This window comes from Scyliorhinus canicula, chromosome 9, assembly GCF_902713615.1.
Source record: "Scyliorhinus canicula chromosome 9, sScyCan1.1, whole genome shotgun sequence".
NCBI lineage: Eukaryota > Metazoa > Chordata > Chondrichthyes > Carcharhiniformes > Scyliorhinidae > Scyliorhinus > Scyliorhinus canicula.
The window spans coordinates 195,869,891-195,889,972 of record NC_052154.1 but is presented as its reverse complement, the minus strand read 5'-3'; the positions used below and the strand labels follow the sequence as shown (position 1 = coordinate 195,889,972).

Sequence of the window (20,082 nt, the reverse complement as noted above, 5' to 3'; positions counted from 1 at the left end):
TTTGCTGTATCCTGGTAAAGAGCTTCGATGTCCCAAAACCTCTTTGAAAAGCTGTGGCGTGAAGGTGAGGACGGTGAGTGGCAGGCTGGGTGAGAGATCAGGCAAGAGCTAATTGGGTCAATCGGAGGGGGTGGTGCAGCCAGGTGGTGAGTGTGGTCAGTGAGAGTAACTGGGTGATGGGTTGGATAGTTGCCCAGGAGATTACGATTTTTCCATCTAATATTTCCTGGGTAATTGAAGTCAGACCCATCCGAATTTTCTGACTTTGACTCCAAGTTGGTGACTTTTTCAGAAGGGCCAGGGTCACTGGCATTGCCCTTTGAACGTTTTTATTTTAATTCATTCATGAGATGTGGGCGTTGTGAGCTCGGCCAGCATTTATTGCCCATCCCCAATTGCTGAGGGGGTGGTACTGAGCTTCCCCCGTGAATCGCTGACATCCACGTGGTGTAGGTACACCCACTGTTTTGCTCGAGAAGTAGTTCTAGGATTTTGACCCAGTGACAGTGAAGGAATGGCGATACAATTCCAAGTCAGGATGGTGTATGGCTTGGAGGGAAACATCCAGGTTCTGGTGCCCCATTTGTCTCCTACCCTTATCCTTCTAGAGGGTAGCAGCTGTGTCTTTGGGCCAGTGGTGGATTGAGTGAACCTTTGTGGAAGGGGTAAGCAATCAAGCGGGCTGCTTGTCCTGTATGGTGTAGCGCTTCGAGTGTTGTTGGAGCTGCACTCATTAAGGCAATTGGAAAGTATTCAATCACAATCCTAGCTTGTATTCTGTAGACAGGCTACTGGGAATCAGGTGTTGAGTTGCCCAGCGCAGGATACCTGGCCTCTGACCTGCTCTCATAGCCACAGCATTTATACATTTATACGGCTTGTCTAGTTCAGTTGCCTGTCAAATGATAATCACCAGGATATTGATAGTGGTGGATTCAGTGGTGGCAATGCAAGTGAACGTCAAGGGACGATGATCATTGCCTGGCACTTATGTGGTATGAATGTAACTTGCCATTTATCAGCCTGGATATTGTCCAGGTCTTGCTGCATTTGGACAAGGACGGCTTCATTATCCAAGGAGTCACAAATGGTGCTAAACATCGAGTAATCATCAACGAACATCTCCACTTATGACCTTATGATGGAAGAAAGGTCATTAATGAAGCAGCTGACGATGGTTGGGCCTCGGATGCTACCCTGAAATTATGCCCTGGGACTGAGGTGGTTGACCTTAACAACCACACCAATCTTCCCTTGTCCCAGGCATGACTGCAACCAGTGGAGAGCTTTCCCGATTCCCATTGTTGCACCTGCATACTGTGAAATTCCCAATCCCAGAATGCAGTGGACACCAGAACACTAAACAAATTTGAGAAAACAGACAGGTTTTTAAATTTTGAGCAGGATGAAGAGTTATGTGCAGCAGGCAGGAAGTTAGAGACAGGGCCAAGATGAGATTAGCCATGAAAGAATCTTAAAAATATATGAAAATTTATGCACAAGGGCAGCCAGATCCCTCTGTACCAAAGTAACTGGTTAGAATTTGGGGTGGGATATATATCCAGTCGAATAGGCATTGGGCAGTTTGGGGTGGGGGGGTCTGATCAAGTCCCCTGGAAGTGGTGTGTGTGCAGGGGAGAAAATTTGGTGTGGGCCTGTACAATACTTAACCAGAAGGGAGAAGTGGTTTTAATTCTTGTAACTTTTTCTGGGCAACTATTGATGTCACAGAGTACGAACCATCCGAATTTTGCATTTGAAACCAGTTTTCGGACGACTCCCAGTTCAGGGAAATTGTCGGAACAGGCTCAAGGGGCCAGATGGCCTACTCCTGCTCCTACTTCTTAGTTCCATGGCAATTTTCCCCGGCATAATGCCTTGGAACTCAGAAGTTATAGCCCATTACTTTGCACTGCTTTGATCAAAAGAAGCTGAGGTTAAATGGAAAAAATTACAGTACAAACTATGGAACAAAGATGCAACTAACTATTTTTGTGCAAATTGATGGACAGAATAGTATTTTTTGTATAATACCTATGATGTAGACCGTCTCCAAAAGTAGCAGCTTTCACTCTCCACTCGTCATTCTCAGCTCGTGAGTTTTCAATCTCAACCAATAATTTATCCTAAAATATTCAAACATGATTGAAAAACATGCAGAGTTGACAACATTTAGAATATTAAAAGCCACAGTGGAATTCTTCTAGCGTGATCAATTGACAGCCCCAATACAATCAAAGCTCGACTCTAATTAACTTTATGCACCTGAAGTACAACATTAAAAACTTATTACCGTTCAGTTTTATTTGTATTATTTAAGATCATGTTTGCTGATCAACTCCTGCATTAGAGCAAATATTTGCCACAAAATCATTCACTATCTGAAGCTTGCACCAGGTACAATACAAGTTTGGTTTCAAAAAGGCAAGTCCTGAACGACATTTTGAATATGCTAGTTTAATGGTGTTAAAGGATTGGACACAGGTTGTAAATGATAGGTATAAAGAACTGGTTTTAAAATGAAAGCTCCACTTTAGAGATAAAATGCTGAGCCACAGACAGCATTGATCAGCCTACATTAGCTTTTAATTTCAAAGTGCGCTTCAAGACAGTGAGTAGGCAAAGAGCTGAAACGAATCAAGTGGTACGAATGCAATAAATCATGAGAAATAATATCTTTACATTGGAACCGACCTTTTCATGGTGCGTTTCTTCAATTAGCTGCTTTGTGTTTTCAAGTTCTCGAATAAGGGAGTTCTGAAATAATATTTTGCAGGACAGGTTATACCGGATAGTTCAGATAATAACTGTGTAATTTAAAACAGGTACTTCAATTAAAAAATATAATGAATGTTTTACATAATGCCAAATAGATGACATTACTAATAATAATAATCTTTATTGTCACAAGTAGACTTACATTAACACTGCAAAGAAAAGCCCCTGATCGGGTACACTGAGGGAGAATTCAGAATGTCCAATTCACATATCAAGCATGTCTTTCGGGACTTGTGGGAGGAAACTGGAGCACCCGAAGGAAATTCACGCTGGCACAGGGAGAACGTGCAGACTCCGCACAGTGACCCAAACCAGAAGTCAAGCCTGGGACCGTGCTGCAAAGCAACAGTGCTAACTATTGTGCAGAAGAATGGAGGGATTTTTTTTTGCAGTTCACTGCCCCCCCATCTAAATCAATAATTTTACCTCCAAAAGGGTTCATGTCTTTCCACCTGCATATTGTTAATCAGCCATAAGACAGGATAAGACTGTGCAACAGGTTTCATCACAACTGTTAGTGGATGCAGTAAGATAGTCCTTTACACCAATTTTCCTCTCTAATAAATATCATGTGCACTCTGCCTGAAGGCAGGTCCTTAGCTCATAATAATTCTTGCCCGTCTCTGTATCCTCTGCCAGTATTTTCATTTGTCAATAACTTCCTTCAATTTTCAAGCCACCCAGCATTGATACTCTCTTCGTTCATCGTTTTCATCTGAATCTTCCCTCTTTAACATCTTTTGAAAGTCCGCTTTCTCAAGGTGTGCCCTACCCAGACACTGTTCCTGATTACGTTCAGCAAATTTCTTTGTTTGTTCACTCTCCACAGCACGTCATTATTATTTTCTATCCAACTGATCTTTTTCTATTCTCGGAACCCATTATTTCCGAGCTATTTAACAAGCTAGTCTCCTCTTTCTGTCAGGGTCAAATCTCATAGTCATACAAAGCAACACCCCAAATCAAGCTCTTTAAAAGTTGCTTCTTTTGAGCTGTGTATGCAGTTAACCGTTCAGCAACCACCTCTTACCAAATATGGCCTCTCCCACTGCTATCCTTGTTCTTATTTTTCTGTTGCGTCTTCCATCTGCAGACATTCTAAATATTTGAATTATTGCACCTGATCTAGTTCTCTTCCCTCTATGAACATACAAATACTTCATGATTTTGAACAATGCATCTCTCTGGTTTTGCCATTGTCATAATAGAATCATACGTTAGATCCCCAAAACATGTAATCATAAGGAGCCAATGCATACCAAGTCTAGTTGGTATCTGAACAACAGCCCTCTGACTTGAAGCCAAACTTTGCCAAAAAGCAAGGTATATCATCTAAGAGGATATGACAATTGTGCTTTTTTATAAAATGGACTACCTTTTCCTCTAATGCAGCCATCCTTTCCTTTAGATGAAGCTGAAGTCTTTCATTGGACTCTGAAAGGAGTTTATCTACTGTGTCTGATAAACGCTTATTGTGTTCTTCGTTCATCTTTTCCCTCTGTCGAGCCTTTTAAATAAATAGATGGGCTGATTAAATAACGACATACCAAAACTAAGACAGCGACTTCCCAAATGGCTCTTAGACACTACACAGAAGATTAAAAACTAATTTTCAACAAAGTGCATGCTTATTTTTATTTTAAAACATGTGCGTGTCCATTGAATACAAACTTTACACCACCTGGTAATTTTAAGCACACTTGTAGTGTGTCATATCCAAAGGTTTTATAACAAATAGATATCCGGCACATATAGAAAAGAATCAAGTTTAGTGACAAGCTAATGAAATATTACAAGTCTAGGACATTTACAGTATATAGTCCAATGAAAATGTTCCCAGCAGGGCCATTTTAATGAGGAACCCAAAGTTTGTGAAACTTGTCAAGTTTGATTGAAAGTTTAAATGAATCCATTATTAAAGAAAGATTAAATCTTAAGATGTATAAACAAGACAGGGGGTATAGCTTCTAGCATGAAAATCAGCGCTAGGAAAGTATCTGTGACGAGGGACAAATAGATTTCTGCAGTTCAGTTAAAAACGTTCTTGGTTTTGGTAATTGAACAACAAATATTGCAATTCTCCCAACAACTTGAAAATAAAATCACAAAACCTTTCAGCAGACATAAGCAGAGTAATGCTTAAGTGGTGAATATAGGACACTCCTGGCACCCAACGGCCAGAAGCCTTCTCCACAAAAGACATTATGCTACAGACTAATTCAAGAGGCTTATTACCGCTTTTCAGTCATTCGATGTGTCTGGCACGACAGGCTTGGGGTTTTTTGGGGAATATGTGGGGGTGGGGGGAGCAGGTAAGAGAGAGATAGAATATTAGTTTATAAATTTTATTCTTTCAATTTTACCATGAGCAGTACGAGAAGTGAGCTGCACCTAAAATCTGTGTTTAAAAAAATAAAAGCATATCGCTCACTTTGAATTTGGAGAAGTTTTGGGAACAGGGCCAATACAGGGATGACAACAATGCAATAAAGTCACACCATCAGCACTGTGGCATAACCTCCCATCTGCCACATCTTGGTTGGGGGCTTGAATTAATTTGCAATCTTCTCAAAAAGGTGGGAAATAGACTTCAGGTGTGCACCATGGAGTGAGTGGTCACACACATGGCAGCTGCTGATGCTGAACTCGCTGATGGGCGTGGGGTCGTTCCGGGGACCCCTGGAGCTGGAGAGTGCCCATCGGGTGCGGCTGCGAAAGCCCGGACCGAACGAGCCACCCAGGGCGGTGCTGGTCCGATTTCAACGCTTGGTCGACCGTGAGCGTGTGCTTCGTTGGGCGAAGAGGGAGAGGAGTAGTAAGTTGGAGAATACGGCGATCAGGATTTATCAGGACTGGAGTGCGGAGGTGGCGAAGAGAAGGGCTGGGTTTAACCTGGCGAAGGCAGTGCTCCACAAGAAGGGGGTCAAGTTTGGCCTGTTACAGCCGGCACGCCTGTGGGTCACTTATAAAGACCGCCAACTTTAGTTTGACTCCCCGGAGGCCTGGACTTGAACTGAGGACTGGGGGATGGGGAAAGTTGTACGCAGCCCGGAGGCTTTGTCCTCCTTGATATCCTTTCGCTCTTTTTGGTTCTATTGGACGATGTTTTTTTTTGTGGTTTTTTTTGCTGTCGTGCCTTTTCTTTTCTGCTTTTCGGGACTGTTATCTGTTTACTTGGGTGTTTTATCATATCATGTTGGGATTTTTATTATTTCACTGGTTACGGGTTTGGGTGGGGTTCGCGGCCCTGTTGGGTCATGTGCCTGTCTTCCTGCGTTTTGGGTCGGATGCGGGGCTTGGGATGAGGGGCGCGGGCCTCTCTCCCAAGCTGGAGAAGCAGGGCGCGGGGTCGGCATTGGGGAAAGGTTGGGGAAGGTAATTGGGGTGGCGGGAGCAGCCGGGCTCAGCAGGAGTCGGCTGACTTACGGAAGTACAATGACCGGAGTTACGCAGCTCGGGGGGGTCCCTAGCTTTGGAGGATTGGAGGGGGGAGGGGGGGGGGGGGGGGGGGGGGGGGGAGATACCGGGTTGCTGCTGGAATGGCCAAGAAGGAGCTGGAGCATGCAGAGGGGATCAGGATGGCGGTCCGTCGCTGTGGGGAGCGGGCTGAGCGGGGGGCGCGGGCACGTGCCGGACTACGGAAGGGTGATGGCTAGTCGACGGGAGAGGGGGGCAGGTGGCCCTCCGATCCGGCTGATCACCTGGAATGTGAGGGGACTGAATGGGCCGGTCAAACGATCCCGCGTGTTCGCGCACCTGAGGGGGCTGAAGGCGGACGTGGCCATGCTTCAGGAGACGCACCTGAAGGTGGCGGATCAGGTCAGGTTGAGGAAGGGGTGGGTGGGCCAAGTGTTTCATTCGGGGCTGGATGTAAAAAACCAGGGGGGGTGGCGATCCTGTTGATGAAGAAGGGTGTCGTTTGAGGCGTCGAGTGTGGTGGCAAACAGCGGCGGGAGGTACGTGATGGTGAGCGGCAAGCTGCAAGGGGAGCGGGTGGTGCTGGCCAATGTATATGCCCTGAATTGGGATGATGCGGGTTTCATGCGGCGCATGTTGGGCCGGATTCCATATTTGGAGGTGGGGGGGCCTGATAATGGGGGGTGATTTCAACACGGTGCTGGATCCGCCACTGGATCGATCCAGTTCCAGGACGGGTAGGAGGCCTGCGGAGGCTAAGGTGCTGAGGGGGTTTATGGACCAGATGGGAGGGGTGGATCCTTGGAGGTTCGCGAGGGCCAGGGAATTTTCATACTTCTCCCATGTGCATAAGGCTACTCCCGGATCGACTTTTGTTTCGAGTAGGGCGCTGATTGCGGGGGTAGTAGACGCTGAGTACTCGGCGATAGCCATTTCGGACCATGCCCCGCATTGGGTGGACCTCGAGCTGGGGAGGAGAGGGACCAGCGCTCGTTGTGACGCTTGGAGCTGGGGCTGCTGGCGGACGAGGATGTGAGGGGGCGGGTTTGAGGATGCATCGAGAGGTACCTGGAGGCCAACGATAATGGGGAGGTCCGAGTGGGGACGGTCTGGGAGGCGCTGAAGGCGGTGGTTCAGGGGGAGTTGATCTCCATTCAGGCCCACAGGGAGAGAGGGGAGCAGATAGAAAGGGAGAGATTGGTGGGGGAGATGGTGAGGGTGGACAGGAGGTACACAGAGGCCCCGGAGGAGGGATTGCTGAGGGAGCGGCGCAGCCTTCGTGCTGAGTTCGACTTGTTGACCACCAGAAAGGCGGAGGCTCAATGGAGAAAGGCTCAGGGTGCGGTGTACGAGTGTGGGGAGAAGGCGAGTAGGATGCTGGCACACCAGCTCCGTAAGCGGGATGTGGCTAGGGAGATTGGTGGAGTTAAGGACCGGGGAGGAAATGTGGTGCGGAGAGGGGTAGACATTAATGGGGTCTTCAGGGACTTTTATGAGACTATATCGGTCCGAACCTCCGGCGGAGAAGGGGAAGATGGGGCGCTTTTTGGACCGGCTGAGATTCCAGAGGGTGGAGGAGGGACGGGTGGAGGGTCTGGGGCGCCAGTTGAGCTTGAGGATCTGGTTAAAGGGATAGGGAACATGCAGTCGGGGAAGGCGCAGGGGCCAGATGGGTTCACGGTTTAATTTTACAAGGCGTATGCAGACCTGCTGGGCCCCATGTTGGTTAGGACCTTCAATGAGGCGAGGGGGGGGCTTTGCCCCTGACGATGTCTCGGGCGTTGATCTCCTTGATCCTTAAGCGAGACAAGGTTCCCCTGCAATGTGGGTCATACAGGCCGATCTCACTCCTGAATGTGGACGCCAAGTTGTTGGCAAAGATCTTAGCCATGAGGATAGAAGATTGTGTGCCGCAGGTTATCCACGAGGATCAAACGGGGTTTGTGAAGGGGAGGCAGCTGAACACTAATATACGGAGGCTCTTGAACGTTATTATGATGCCGGCGGTGGAAGGGGAGGTGGAGATAGTGGTGGCGCTAGATGCGGAGAAGGCCTTTGATAGGGTCGAGTGGAGGTACTTGTGGGAGGTGCTGGAAAGGTTCGGGTTTGGGGAGAGGTTTGTCAGTTGGGTGAGGCTGTTGTATGAGGCCCCGATGGTGAGTGTGGCAACGAATAAGAGGAGGTCGGAGTATTTTCGACTATACCGAGGGACGAGGCAGGGGTGTCCCCTGTCCCCCCTACTTTTTGCGCTGACAATTGAACCCCTGGCTATGGCGCTGAGGGAGTCGGGGGATTGGAGGGGGCTGGTCCGGGGTGGGGAGGAGCACCAAGTGTCGCTCTATGCGGATGACCTATTGTTGTATGTGGCGAACCCGGTGGGGGGAATGCCGGTGGTGATGGGGATTCTCCGGGAAATTTGGGGATTGCTCAGGGTATAAGCTTAACTTTGGGAAAAGCAAGCTTTTTGTGGTACACCCGGGGGACCAGGAGTGGGGGGATTGGGAGGCTCCCACTGAAAAGGGAGGAGAGGAGATCCAGGTACTTGGGGGTTCAGGTGGCCAGGAGCTGGGGGGCCTTGCATAAGCTAAACCTCACAAGGCTGGTGGAGCAAATGGAGGAGGAGTTTAAGAGGTGGGACATGCTGCCCCATCCTTATCCCGAAGGCCTTTTTCAGGCGGGTTAACAGGAGCATTACGGGGTTTGTGTGGGCACACGGGACTCCAAGGGTGAGACGGGTGTTCTTGGAGCGGGGCAGGGATGAGGGGGGCTGGCATTGCCCAACCTCTGTGGGTATTATTGGGCTCCCAACGCAGCGATGTTGCATAAGTGGGTAATGGTCGGGGAGGGGTCGGCATGGAAGAGGCTGGAGATGGCATCCTGTGTGGGTACGAGCCTGGAAGCGCTTGCAACGGCGCCGCTGCCGCTCCCTCCGACGAGGTATACCACGAGCCCGGTGGTGGCAGCTACCCTCAAGATTTGGGGACAATGGAGATGGGACAGGGGGGAGGTGGGGGCCTCGATGGGGTCCCCGATACAGGGGAACCACCGGTTTGTTCCGGGGAGAATTGATGGCGGGTTCCTGAGTTGGCACAGGGCAGGTATCAGGAGGCTGGGGTCCTGTTCATAGACGGAACGTTTGCGAGCCTGGGTGAGCTGGAAGGGAAGTTCAGGCTCCCCCCCGGGGAACACCTTTAGGTACATGCAAGTAAGGGCGTTTGTCAGGCGGCAGGGTTCCCCCTGCTGCCGCCGCGTGGGGTCCAGGACAGGGTGCTCTCGGGGGTATGGGTTGGAGAGGGGAGGATCTCGGAAGTGTACCAGGCGATGCAGGAGGTAGACGAGGCCTCGGTGGAGGAGCTGAAAGATAAATGGGAGGAGCAGAGTGAGGAGATTGAGGAGGGGACATGGGTGGATGCCCTAGAAAGGGTGAACTCCTCCTCTTCATGTGCGAGGCTTAGCCTCATACAGTTTATGGTACTGCATAGGGCTCATATGACCGGGACAAGGATGAGCTGGTTTTTTGGGAGCGAGGACAGGTGTATTAGGTGCTCAGGGAGCCCAGCAAACCATGTCCACATGTTTTGGGCATGCCCAGCGCTGGGGGAATTTTGGAAGGGTGTAGCAATGACGGTATCGAGGGTAGTAGGATCCATGGTCAATCCTGGCTGGGGACTCGCAATATTTGGGGTTGCAGTGGAGCCGGGAGTGCAGGTGGCGAAAAAGGCCGGTGTTCTGGCCTTTGCGTCCCTAGTAGCCCGGCGGAGGATTCTTCTTCAGTGGAAGGATGTGAGGCTCCCAAGCATGGAGGCCTGGGTCAACGATATGGCGGTGTTTATTAAATTTGAGAGGGTGAAATTTGCCCTAAGGTGGTCAGTGCAGGGGTTTTTCAGGAGATGGCAACCATTCCTAGATCTCCTGGCAGAACGGTAAAAACAAAAGGTCAGCAGCAGCAACCAGGGCGGGGGGGGGGGGGGGGGGGGGGGTTTGTCTCTATGTTTTTGTTTTGGGTTGAAAATTTGTTTTTGCCAATGACGGGCGTTAATTTTTTGTTTCTCTTTTGTATTTACGGCGGGGGTGGGGGTTCTGTTTTTTTTGTTCTTAGAATTTTCTGTTATTGTTCTCTTTTTGTGAAAATGTGAATAAAAATTATTTTTTTAAAAGGTGGGAAATAGCAAATTTCAGTTTTTTTTAAGTTGAACGTTTAGTGTATTTCTTGATGCAACAGAATCCATACACTATAGTACAAACTGCACAAGATTCAGTATTTGGAGTCTCAGCAGATTTATAATTTTAGTGTCTATAAATCATAACGTGGAAACCCCAATCAACATACTCGTTGCAATTCTTGATTCTTTTCTTCAAGCTGTGCCTCCAACTGCCGTAACCTTTCTTCAATGTTTCCATGCCTTTCTTCAGCCTGACAAATAAATAAAAACTGTTAAAATTTGCAAAGATTGATCCTTGAATAATAAATTTATGAAAATTGCAAGTCTTCGAGAAGCTCGGATCCACTTCGTGTTACGCTTCAGCCAGTGGTGTCACAAAAGCCTGGTGTAAGCGGCACTTTATGAAAGATAAGACAGATGCTGAATGGTGCTTTAAATTGCTGGGTGCACATTTGAAGCTTTGATGCTCGGCAAGCTCAGCCTATGGGATCAAGGCTTCAACTGCCACTGTTTGCAGAAGGCAATAAGTTGCAAGCATAGCACAGTGACTGGAACATTGCATATTCTACCTTCCTAAGCATGGAGCTCAGTTCCACCAGTTTAGCTTCCATAAGAGTAGAATCTTCAGAAGAAAGGGAAGGATCAGACTAAGAAAGGCAAAAAGGTACAGGAAACAGCAGAAAGGTTACTATTGTTAAGACTACGATACGAGTAGGGGAAATGGATGCAGATGAATTTTGATATAAAAAGGTACAATTAGTTTATCCAAAAATGCTTTGCTGTATGAAATGGAAGAGTACTTGGACGTAAATACATACATATCAAGAGAGAATACATGGAAACAAGCTTGAAAAGGAAAGCTGCATACGCATTAACAGGCTGGCTCATTTCTCCAAATTAAGGTTCTGATTATACAAACTTTATATATACTCATCAAGGCAATTGTCCATTTAAAAAAGATTTTGTTGCACAGTATTTGACCATTACAGAAAAAAATGAAACAAAAATAATTGTAGATAACTCTAATCAAAAGATATTCAAATATAATGAATATTCAATACTGTAATAGAACATAGAACAGTACAGCACAGAACAGGCCCTTCGGCCCTCGATGTTGTGCCGAGCAATGATCACCCTACTCAAACCCACGTATCCACCCTATACCCGTAACCCAACAACACCCCCCTTAACCTTACTTTCATTAGGACACTACGGGCAATTTAGCATGGCCAATCCACCTAACCCGCACATCTTTGGACTGTGGGAGGAAACCGGAGCACCCGGAGGAAACCCACACACACAGGGGGAGGACGTGCAGACTCCACACAGACAGTGATCCAGCGGGAATCGAACCTGGGACCCTGGAGCTGTGAAGCATTTATGCTAACCACCATGCTACCCTGCTGCCCCAATGATAGGAAACCTTCAAATTACACACATATAAAACTTTAAACATCAACACAGGTGGGAATCTCGCTCATGTCCACCACACTTAGCAGATTGTCCACACAGTTCAGGCCAGCCTTCAAGCGCTAAATGGATGCAGGAATTGTTTCCTGCCCCCCCCAAAGCCTTAAGATGGTGCCAAATCAGTCCTTGGGTCTTATCTAAATACTTGCAGCAAGCTGCCGGCACCTGCTGTGCCTCCACTGGAAGCTTGCTCAACTGAATAAGAGTTTGGATCCCAAGTAAGTTGTGGGGGGGTGGTGGTGTCAGGGGAGGAGGGGACAACAACGTGGAAGCAGATTGTGGCAGGCAATGGTTATCAGAGGTGTTGTGGAGCCAGCAACATGCTTGCCGAAAACATATCAATTTAGTTTTTAAAATAATATATTAAGTTATCTACCTAGGCACTTCAGTGCCTAGCAAAACCGATCGTAGCAATCCCAATGCTTGTTCCACTTTGGGCAATCTGGTTTAATGGAGGGATCCTTGGATGTGTCATTAAGGGGCCTAATGTCTGCTTTAGGCACCTTGTCCCAACTGCCCAAAAACAGCCTGACCCAATTTCACGCAAGACATTGTCTCTCTGCATTAATTCTGTGCACTGAGATCAAATTCTGTCATTATTGTACTTCTGCACCCTCGGTTTCTATTCTGGATAAGAAGCCAACTTTATCCATCACTCTGTTTTCCGTAAATAAGGTTTGGCCGACTGAAATAAAAACAGAAAATGCTGGAAAAAGGTCTGGCAGTATCTGTGGAGAGAAACACATTTAACGGCTGATTCCTCTTCAGGGCATCCACAGTACTTTGCGCTTGCTGAGTTTTTCCAGCATTTGATTTTATTTCACGTTTCCAGCATTTGCAGTAGTTTGCTTTTAGTTTGGCCAACTGGACTGCCTATTAAACCCGTTACTGCCATAGTCATTAGCCTCCTTTCTGCAACTTAATTAGATTGCCTTACTTCACGAGTAAGCACGTTTAGACAAGTGGCTTCTCCTCTCAAGTTCAAGTACCTTCCCCACCCCTTCCTGGATATATGTTTGGTCTGAACTCTGAGCTCCATACCCCTTATGTAGGGGCTGTTTAGCACAGGACTAAATCGCTGGCTTTGAAAGCGGACCAAGGCAGGCCAGCAGCACGGTTCAATTCCCGTACCAGCCTCCCCGAATAGGCGCCGGAATGTGGCGACGAGGGGCTTTTCACAGTAACTTCATTTGAAGCCTACTTGTGACAATAAGCGATTTTCATTTCATTTCATTTTCATTAAATTAAGTTAATGGAAAACCAATTATCAGAATGTTTTTATATAGGACATCAAAACATTGTGTATCGCAATAATTCAAAGTGCTGAAATGTGTCAATTTATAGATGTTCAGAATTTATTTTGTTATGCTCAGTTCCATCGGATTCTGCCATCAGCTGACTGGAAGTTTGCAAGTTTTAGGTTTTCCCATATACAGTAGCTCAGTCCCATTTACATTAAAATAAAGATCTTCCTTTTCAAACATATATGATTGATTTATATTGTTTACTTTCATTACCATTTCAACCATCTAATTCCACACCGCCATCTAAGAGGCAATTAGGGATAAACGACAATGTTAACCTAGGCAGCAACGTCCACATCGCATAAACAAATCAAAACATACTCCATATTTGGCAGAAATATGAAATGAAGTCCAAGAGAAAATGCTGGAAAATCTCAGCAGGTTTGCCAGCATCTGTCAAGGCTTTGACAAAGGGTCATCTGGACTCGAAACATTAGTTCTTTTCTTTCCCTACAGATGCTGCCAGATCTGCTGAGATTTTCCAGCATTTTCTCTTTGGTTTCAGATCCAGCATCCGCAGTAATTTTATATGGAATGAAGTTCTGCTTTGCTATCTCAATGCTGTAGCACACGTGCATCGTCACCATCAGAGACCCGTCATTAACCTACCCTTAAAAGGTGTAAGCTAAGGGCACAAGTACAATCAGTTCCAGGTCAATAATTTTAGGAGAGATCATTATCGGTTAGGGATGGATGGGTGGGGGAAGTAATGGAAAAATCTATATTTGTGTTCAGCCATGTCACTCCCTAAATCAATCCGTTACTTTGCTGCATCACTATGTATCTTGAAAAGACAGCTCCCCTAAACTCACTTCAGCTCAAATGTATATACTTTATTAAAGATATTTATATAAATGAATATAGAGATTGCTTTTCCCATCTTCATTTTGAGGTGGAGAAATAGTGATGCGTATGCTGGTGGCTGGTCTTCAGAACCACTTGCAAAGAAATCGAGAAGCAAATGCTTCTGCATTGATTTATGAAATTTGTTCTTGAGCAGTAGTATCAGAGAGCTTCAAGGTCCAACACCCAAGTTTACAACTTAACACTTTGGGCAGAGCATTTTACAAAGCTCAAATGGAAATATCCTTTTGCATCTGTGTATCAAGCAGCTCACATCTTTTACTAACCATATTAGAGTCTATGTTCCACCAGCAGTGAATTCTAAGGTATTGAGTCGCACACCTTAGGACAGACTAGATTGGTTGTAACTTCAGAAATGCAGTTATTTTTATTTAAACACAGCTCCTAGAATTTGAATTTTCAAACTTCATTAGTCATCACTTCATTACTCATCAATTGTGTACAACAGGTTGAAAACTGTATTTAAAAACCGATCATCCTGCTTACATAACGCTGCTTAAAAAAGGCCATTTTCTTACGGAGATTAATCTGCTTTTTGATTCACATCCGTTCTATGACCTAAACATAATGCATTAGCATAAAGACCACTGGAGATTTAATGTCCTACCTTCGTAAGAGCTGCCACCCTCTGTGCCAACTCCGCTTCTACTTCTGGTAGTGTTTCTGCCTTTCTGAGAGTTTGCTGTAGCTTTTGTTCAGCTAATTCCAACCGTTCTTGCAAATGACGATTCTTCTCTTCACACTACATTTTCAATTTTAAAGAATTAACATTTAGCCATTTCAACTTCAGAATGAATTAATTTAGGTTTCTTGCAGCATTATACTAGGTCACTTCAATTTCGATTGGACAAAGCCTAAATGCTGAGGTAGACAAAGAGCAGAGTGTGCAATAGACCAGGTAATGGCACGTCAACATGCCTCAGTCTTGCTCAGTGGTGGCATTCTCATCTGAGTCAGAAGGTTGAGCTTTCAAGCTCCATTTCGAGTTTAAGCACATAATCCAGGCTGGAGCTTCAGCAGTACCGAAGGATTGTCAGAACATTTAAATCAACTTATTAAACCAACCTCCGTTACCCACTCTGGTAGGTGTAAAAAGATTCCACGTCTCTATTCAAATAACTTTGTACCCTAGCCACCTCTTTGCTATGAATTAGCTGCTTCCCCCTACATTCAAATCCACTTATTTAGAGGTAGGATTATCTTCTCATCACACAAAATAAAATGGGCCTTCCTCACGTTTGAATACAGTTAACTCCTCTAATGCATCATCAACCTTTATTCAAAACAGGAAACAAGTGTACGATAAAGTAGTTACGCATTTGCTGCTGCATCTCAAGCTCAGCTCAGAATTAAAATCGGGCCCAGAAGAGTGAATTACACTGTGACGATGTGACAAATTAAATATACAGCATCAAAACTATTTCATTTCAAAAACGTTAAGAAGTCTTCCAGGGTTAAACTTGCACTGGAATATTAAGTGATTTTATGGCTAATTCCACTTGTCTAGCAGTTAAAGTGCAAACGTGCCAGAGATCAGACCGAGTTGCAGTTCACTATTTCTGGGCGCACCAGGGGCTGGTTTAGCTCACTGGGCTAAATCGCTGGCTTTTAAAGCAGACCAAGCAGGCCAGCAGCACGGTTCGATTCCCGTACCAGCCTCCCCGAACAGGCGCCGGAATGTGGCGACTAGGGGCTTTTCACAGTAACTTCATTGAAGCCTACTCGTGACAATAAGTGATTTTCATTTCATTTTCAATTTCCAAACATAGAAACTGCTCAACAGCTTCTGAAAATAAAAGCATTTCAGCTATGTATCCTTTTACAACCCCTCAGGGTGACCTTTTTTTCATCTTTATTGATGCTGACAGGTCAGGTGGAAATGCCCTATTGTTTTGTCTTATCTCCGGTTTTCTTTTTATCTTAGACCCATTCTTAAATGAAATTTATACAGCTAATTGCGCTTCAATTTGTTACTGCAATATTACTCTCGACTATAATTAATTGAAGCAGTTTTAAATTACTATCAAAATTCTGTGCATTCAACTAATCCCATGATAAAGGAAAATTCTTCAATATAACTGCAAAAGCACCCGACAGTGGAAAAAAGCATTCAGTAAGGGACAAAGGTGTTTGAATTTTAAATACGCAAACACATCACTTTCAGTCTACAATTAATGTTTTTATATACAAGGCCATATTTGTAAAAAAAACGTGTAGTATCCCCCTTACTGGCACTGTTCCTGAACTTTTGCCTTCCCTCAATGTTTTATTCCAAACAGGTACACACAAGCACAACAGTGTCATTTGACAACATTTCATTTTCGACTCATACGAGTACCTGTATGTACAAAGCATCTTATTGGCCAGTTCATTTTCAAGTTTATCGTTGAGATCGTGTACAGATGTGGATTCACGTTGTGCATTGAGGTAGCGTTTTTCAAGAGTTGTTATTCTTTCCTCCATATCATCTTTCTGGGCCATGGCCTATTGTGATTGGAACATACATGAGGAACAATCATTGCTTGCTCATCACCCTTACCATCCCCCAATCTCCTCGCACAAAAACAACAATCAGTATCTATAATGAACTTCTGTCGGACTTATTTATTTTCTTAAATGCTGTTCCTTAAAAAAAACCACCAAAAAAAAATTAGATTTTGCTTTAAATTAAGGTCTGCTAAAGCTGCTATGCAAATATCAATATGACAGTGCTCATTGGTTTTCTTCAATTCTTATGAGCCCAGTGCTTTCTTCTCTCATCTTGGCTCCACTCCAACTAAATATGAGGCGAACAGGCACCGGAATGTGGTGACTAGGGGCTTTTCACAGTAACTTCATTTGAAGCCTACTTGTAACAAAAAGCGATTTTCATTTCATTTCATATGGGCCCCACAATTATTGCTGCAACTTCATAGTGAATTGTGGAGCATTCCATGGATGGTCAATATTTCATGGCTAACATGGGCAGTTCCTAAACCCTAGACACTACACTTGTAGTGTCCCCCACCCTTCCACCTCCTTTAACCTAAGTGGTAGAGTGAATAACAGGTAAGCTCTTTATTTCTTTTTCTTGTTTTATCTAGAGGGGATGGCAGGGAAGGCAGTGCAATGTTCCTCCTGCAGAATGTTTGAGGTGAGGGACGCTGTCAGTGTCCCTGCTGATTTCACCTGTGGGAAGTGCACCCATCTCCAGCTCCTCAGAAACCATGTTAAGGAACTGGAGTTGGAAGAACTTCGGATCATTCGGGAGGGAGAGGTGGTCATACCAGCCTCCCCGAACAGGCGGCGGAATGTGGCGACTAGGGGCTTTTCACAGTAACTTCATTTGAAGCCTACTTGTGACAATAAGCGATTTTCATTTCATTTCATAGATAGTAGCTTTAGGGATGTAGTTACTCCGAAGAATCAAGATAGATGGGTGACGGTGAAAGGGGCTGGGAGGAAGCAGTCAGTGCAGGGATCCTCTGTGGTCGTTCCCCTCAGTAACAAGTATACCGTTTTGGATACTGTTGAGGGGGACGACCTACCGGGGTAAGCCACAGTGAATGGATCTCCACCACTGAGTCCGTCCCTGTGGCTCAGAAGGGAAGGAGGGAGAGCAGGAGAGCAATAGTTATTGGGGACTGCCTAGTTAGAGGGACAGATAGGCGGTTCTGTGGCAGCGAAAGAGACTCACGGATGATATATTGCCTCCCGGGTGCCAGGGTCCGTGACGTCTCGGACCGTGTTTTCAGAATCCTTAAGGGGGAGGGGAAAGAGTCACAAGTCATGGTACACATTGGTATCAACGACATAGGTAAGATAAGGGATGGGGATTTAAAACAGGAATTTAGGGAGCTAGGGTGGAAGCTGAGAGCCAAGACAAACCATGTTGTCATCTCTGGTTTGTTGCCAGTGCCACGTGCTAGCGAGGTGAGGAACAGAGAGAGAGTGCAGATAAACACATGGCTGCAGGGATGGCGTAGGAGTAAGGGTTTTAGGTACGTGGATAATTGGAGCACATTCTGGGGAAGGTGGGACCTGTACAGACAGGACGGTTTGCACCTGAACCAGAGGGGCACCAATATCCTGGGAGGGAAATTTGCTACGGCTAATTTGTCAGGGGCTGGGAAAATGAGCTATAGTCCAGAAGCCAGTGTTGAGAGTAGTGAGGTACTGAGGAGGGTATCAAGGTCGCAGGAGTGTACCAGCAGACAGAAAGGTGGGTTGAAGTGTGTCTACTTCAATGCAATGAGCATCCGGAATAAGGTAGGTGAACTTGAGAGCGTGGATTGGTACTTGGGACAACGATGTTGTGGCCATTACGGAGACCTGGTTAGAAAAGGGACAGGAATGGTTGTTGGAAGTTCCAGGGTATAGATGTTTCAGTAAGAGTAGGGAAGGTGGTAAAAGAGGTGGAGGAGTAGCATTGCTAATCAAGGATAGTTTAACAGCTGCAGAAAGGCAGTTCGAAGGTCTGCCTACTGAGGTAATATGGGCCTACGTTAGAAATAGGAAAGGAGCAGTCACGTTGTTAGGAGTTTTCTATAGGCCCCCAAATAGTAATAGAGATGTGGAGGAAGAAATTGCAAAACAGATTATGGATAGGTGTGGAGGTCTCAGGGTAGTTGTCATGGGTGACTTTAACTTTCCAAATATTAATTGGAACCTCTATAGGTCGAACAGTTCGGATGGGGCAGGTTTTGTACAGTGTGTGCAGGAGGGTTTCCTGACACAATATGTGGATAGGCCAACAAGAGGGGGGCCACATTGGATTTGGTACTGGGTAATGAACCGGGCCAAGTGTTAGATTTGTTTCTGGGAGAGCACTTTGGAGATAGTGCCCACAATTCGGTGTCTTTCACTATTGCAATGGAGAGGGATAGGGCCATACAGCAGGGCAAGGTTTATAATTGGGGGGAGGGGTAATTAGGATGCGATCAGGCAAGAATTAGGGAGCATAAGATGGGAACAGAAACTCTCAGGGAAAGGCACAAACGAAAAGTGGAGCTTATTCAAGGAACAAAAACTGCGTGACCTTGATAGGTATGTCCCTGTCAGGCAGGGAGGAAATGGCTGTGTGAGGGAACCATGGTTCACAAAAGAGGTTGAATGTCTTGGCAAGAGGAAAAAGGAAGAGTATGTAAGGATGAGAAAACAAGGTTCAGATGGGTCGTTTGAGGGTTATAAGGTAGCAAGGAATGAGCTAAAAAAAAGGGAAGGGCTTAGGAGAGCTAGGAGGGGGCATGAGAAGTCAGCAGGGTAGCATGGTGGTTAGCATAAATGCTTCACAGCTCCAGGGTCCCAGGTTCGATTCCCGGCTGGGTCACTGTCTGTGTGGAGTCTGCACGTCCTCCCCCTGTGTGCGTGGGTTTCCTCCGGGTGCTCCGGTTTCCTCCCACAGTCCAAAGATGTGCGGGTTAGGTGGATTGGCCATGCTAAATTGCCCGTAGTTGTCCTAATAAAAGTAAGGTTAAGGGGGGGGTTGTTGGGTTACGGGTATAGGGTGGATACGTGGGTTTGAGTAGGGTGATCATGGCTCGGCACAACATTGAGGGCCGAAGGGCCTGTTCTGTGCTGTACTGTTCTATGTTCTAAGTCCTTGGCAGGTCGGATCAAGGAAAACCCCAAGGCTTTTTACTCTGATGTGAGAAATAAAAGAATGACCAGGGCAGGGCCAGTCAAGGACAGTAGTGGGAACATGTGCATGGAGTCAGAAGAAATAGGAGAGGCGTTGAATGAATACTTTTCTTCAGTGTTCACCAAGGAGAGGGGCCATGTTTTTGAGGATGTGTGTGTGATACAGGTGGGTAGGCTGGAGGAGGTAGATGTTCTGAGGAAGGATGTATTAGCAATTTTGAAAAACCTGAGGGTCGACAAATCCTTTGGGCCAGATGGGATATATCCAAGAATTCTTTGGGAGGCAAGGGATGAGTTTGCAGAGCCTTTGGCTTTGATCTTTGGGTCCTCACTGTCCACGGGGATAGTGCCAGAGGACTGGAGAGTGGCGAATGTTGTTCCTCTGTTCAAGAAAGGGAATAGGAATGACCCTGGTAATTATAGGCCAGTTAGTCTTACTTCGGTGGTCGGTAAGTTAATGGTAAAGG

General features: G+C 46.0%; 1 protein-coding gene across 1 annotated transcript in view; it reads right to left on the bottom strand.

Annotated features, from left to right (window-relative positions):
* The window catches only part of LOC119971991 (liprin-alpha-1-like), a 193,340-nt gene that overhangs the window by 68,634 nt on the left and 104,624 nt on the right, over positions 1 to 20,082 (bottom strand). Inside the window, exons 7-13 of the mRNA XM_038808415.1 lie at positions 16,345 to 16,480; positions 14,911 to 14,924; positions 14,604 to 14,738; positions 10,526 to 10,609; positions 4,154 to 4,285; positions 2,695 to 2,757; positions 2,035 to 2,126 (exon numbers count right to left, since the gene is read on the bottom strand). Coding sequence (XP_038664343.1) covers positions 2,035 to 2,126; positions 2,695 to 2,757; positions 4,154 to 4,285; positions 10,526 to 10,609; positions 14,604 to 14,738; positions 14,911 to 14,924; positions 16,345 to 16,480 — 656 coding nt within the window. The remainder of the gene's footprint in view (positions 1 to 2,034; positions 2,127 to 2,694; positions 2,758 to 4,153; positions 4,286 to 10,525; positions 10,610 to 14,603; positions 14,739 to 14,910; positions 14,925 to 16,344; positions 16,481 to 20,082) is intronic.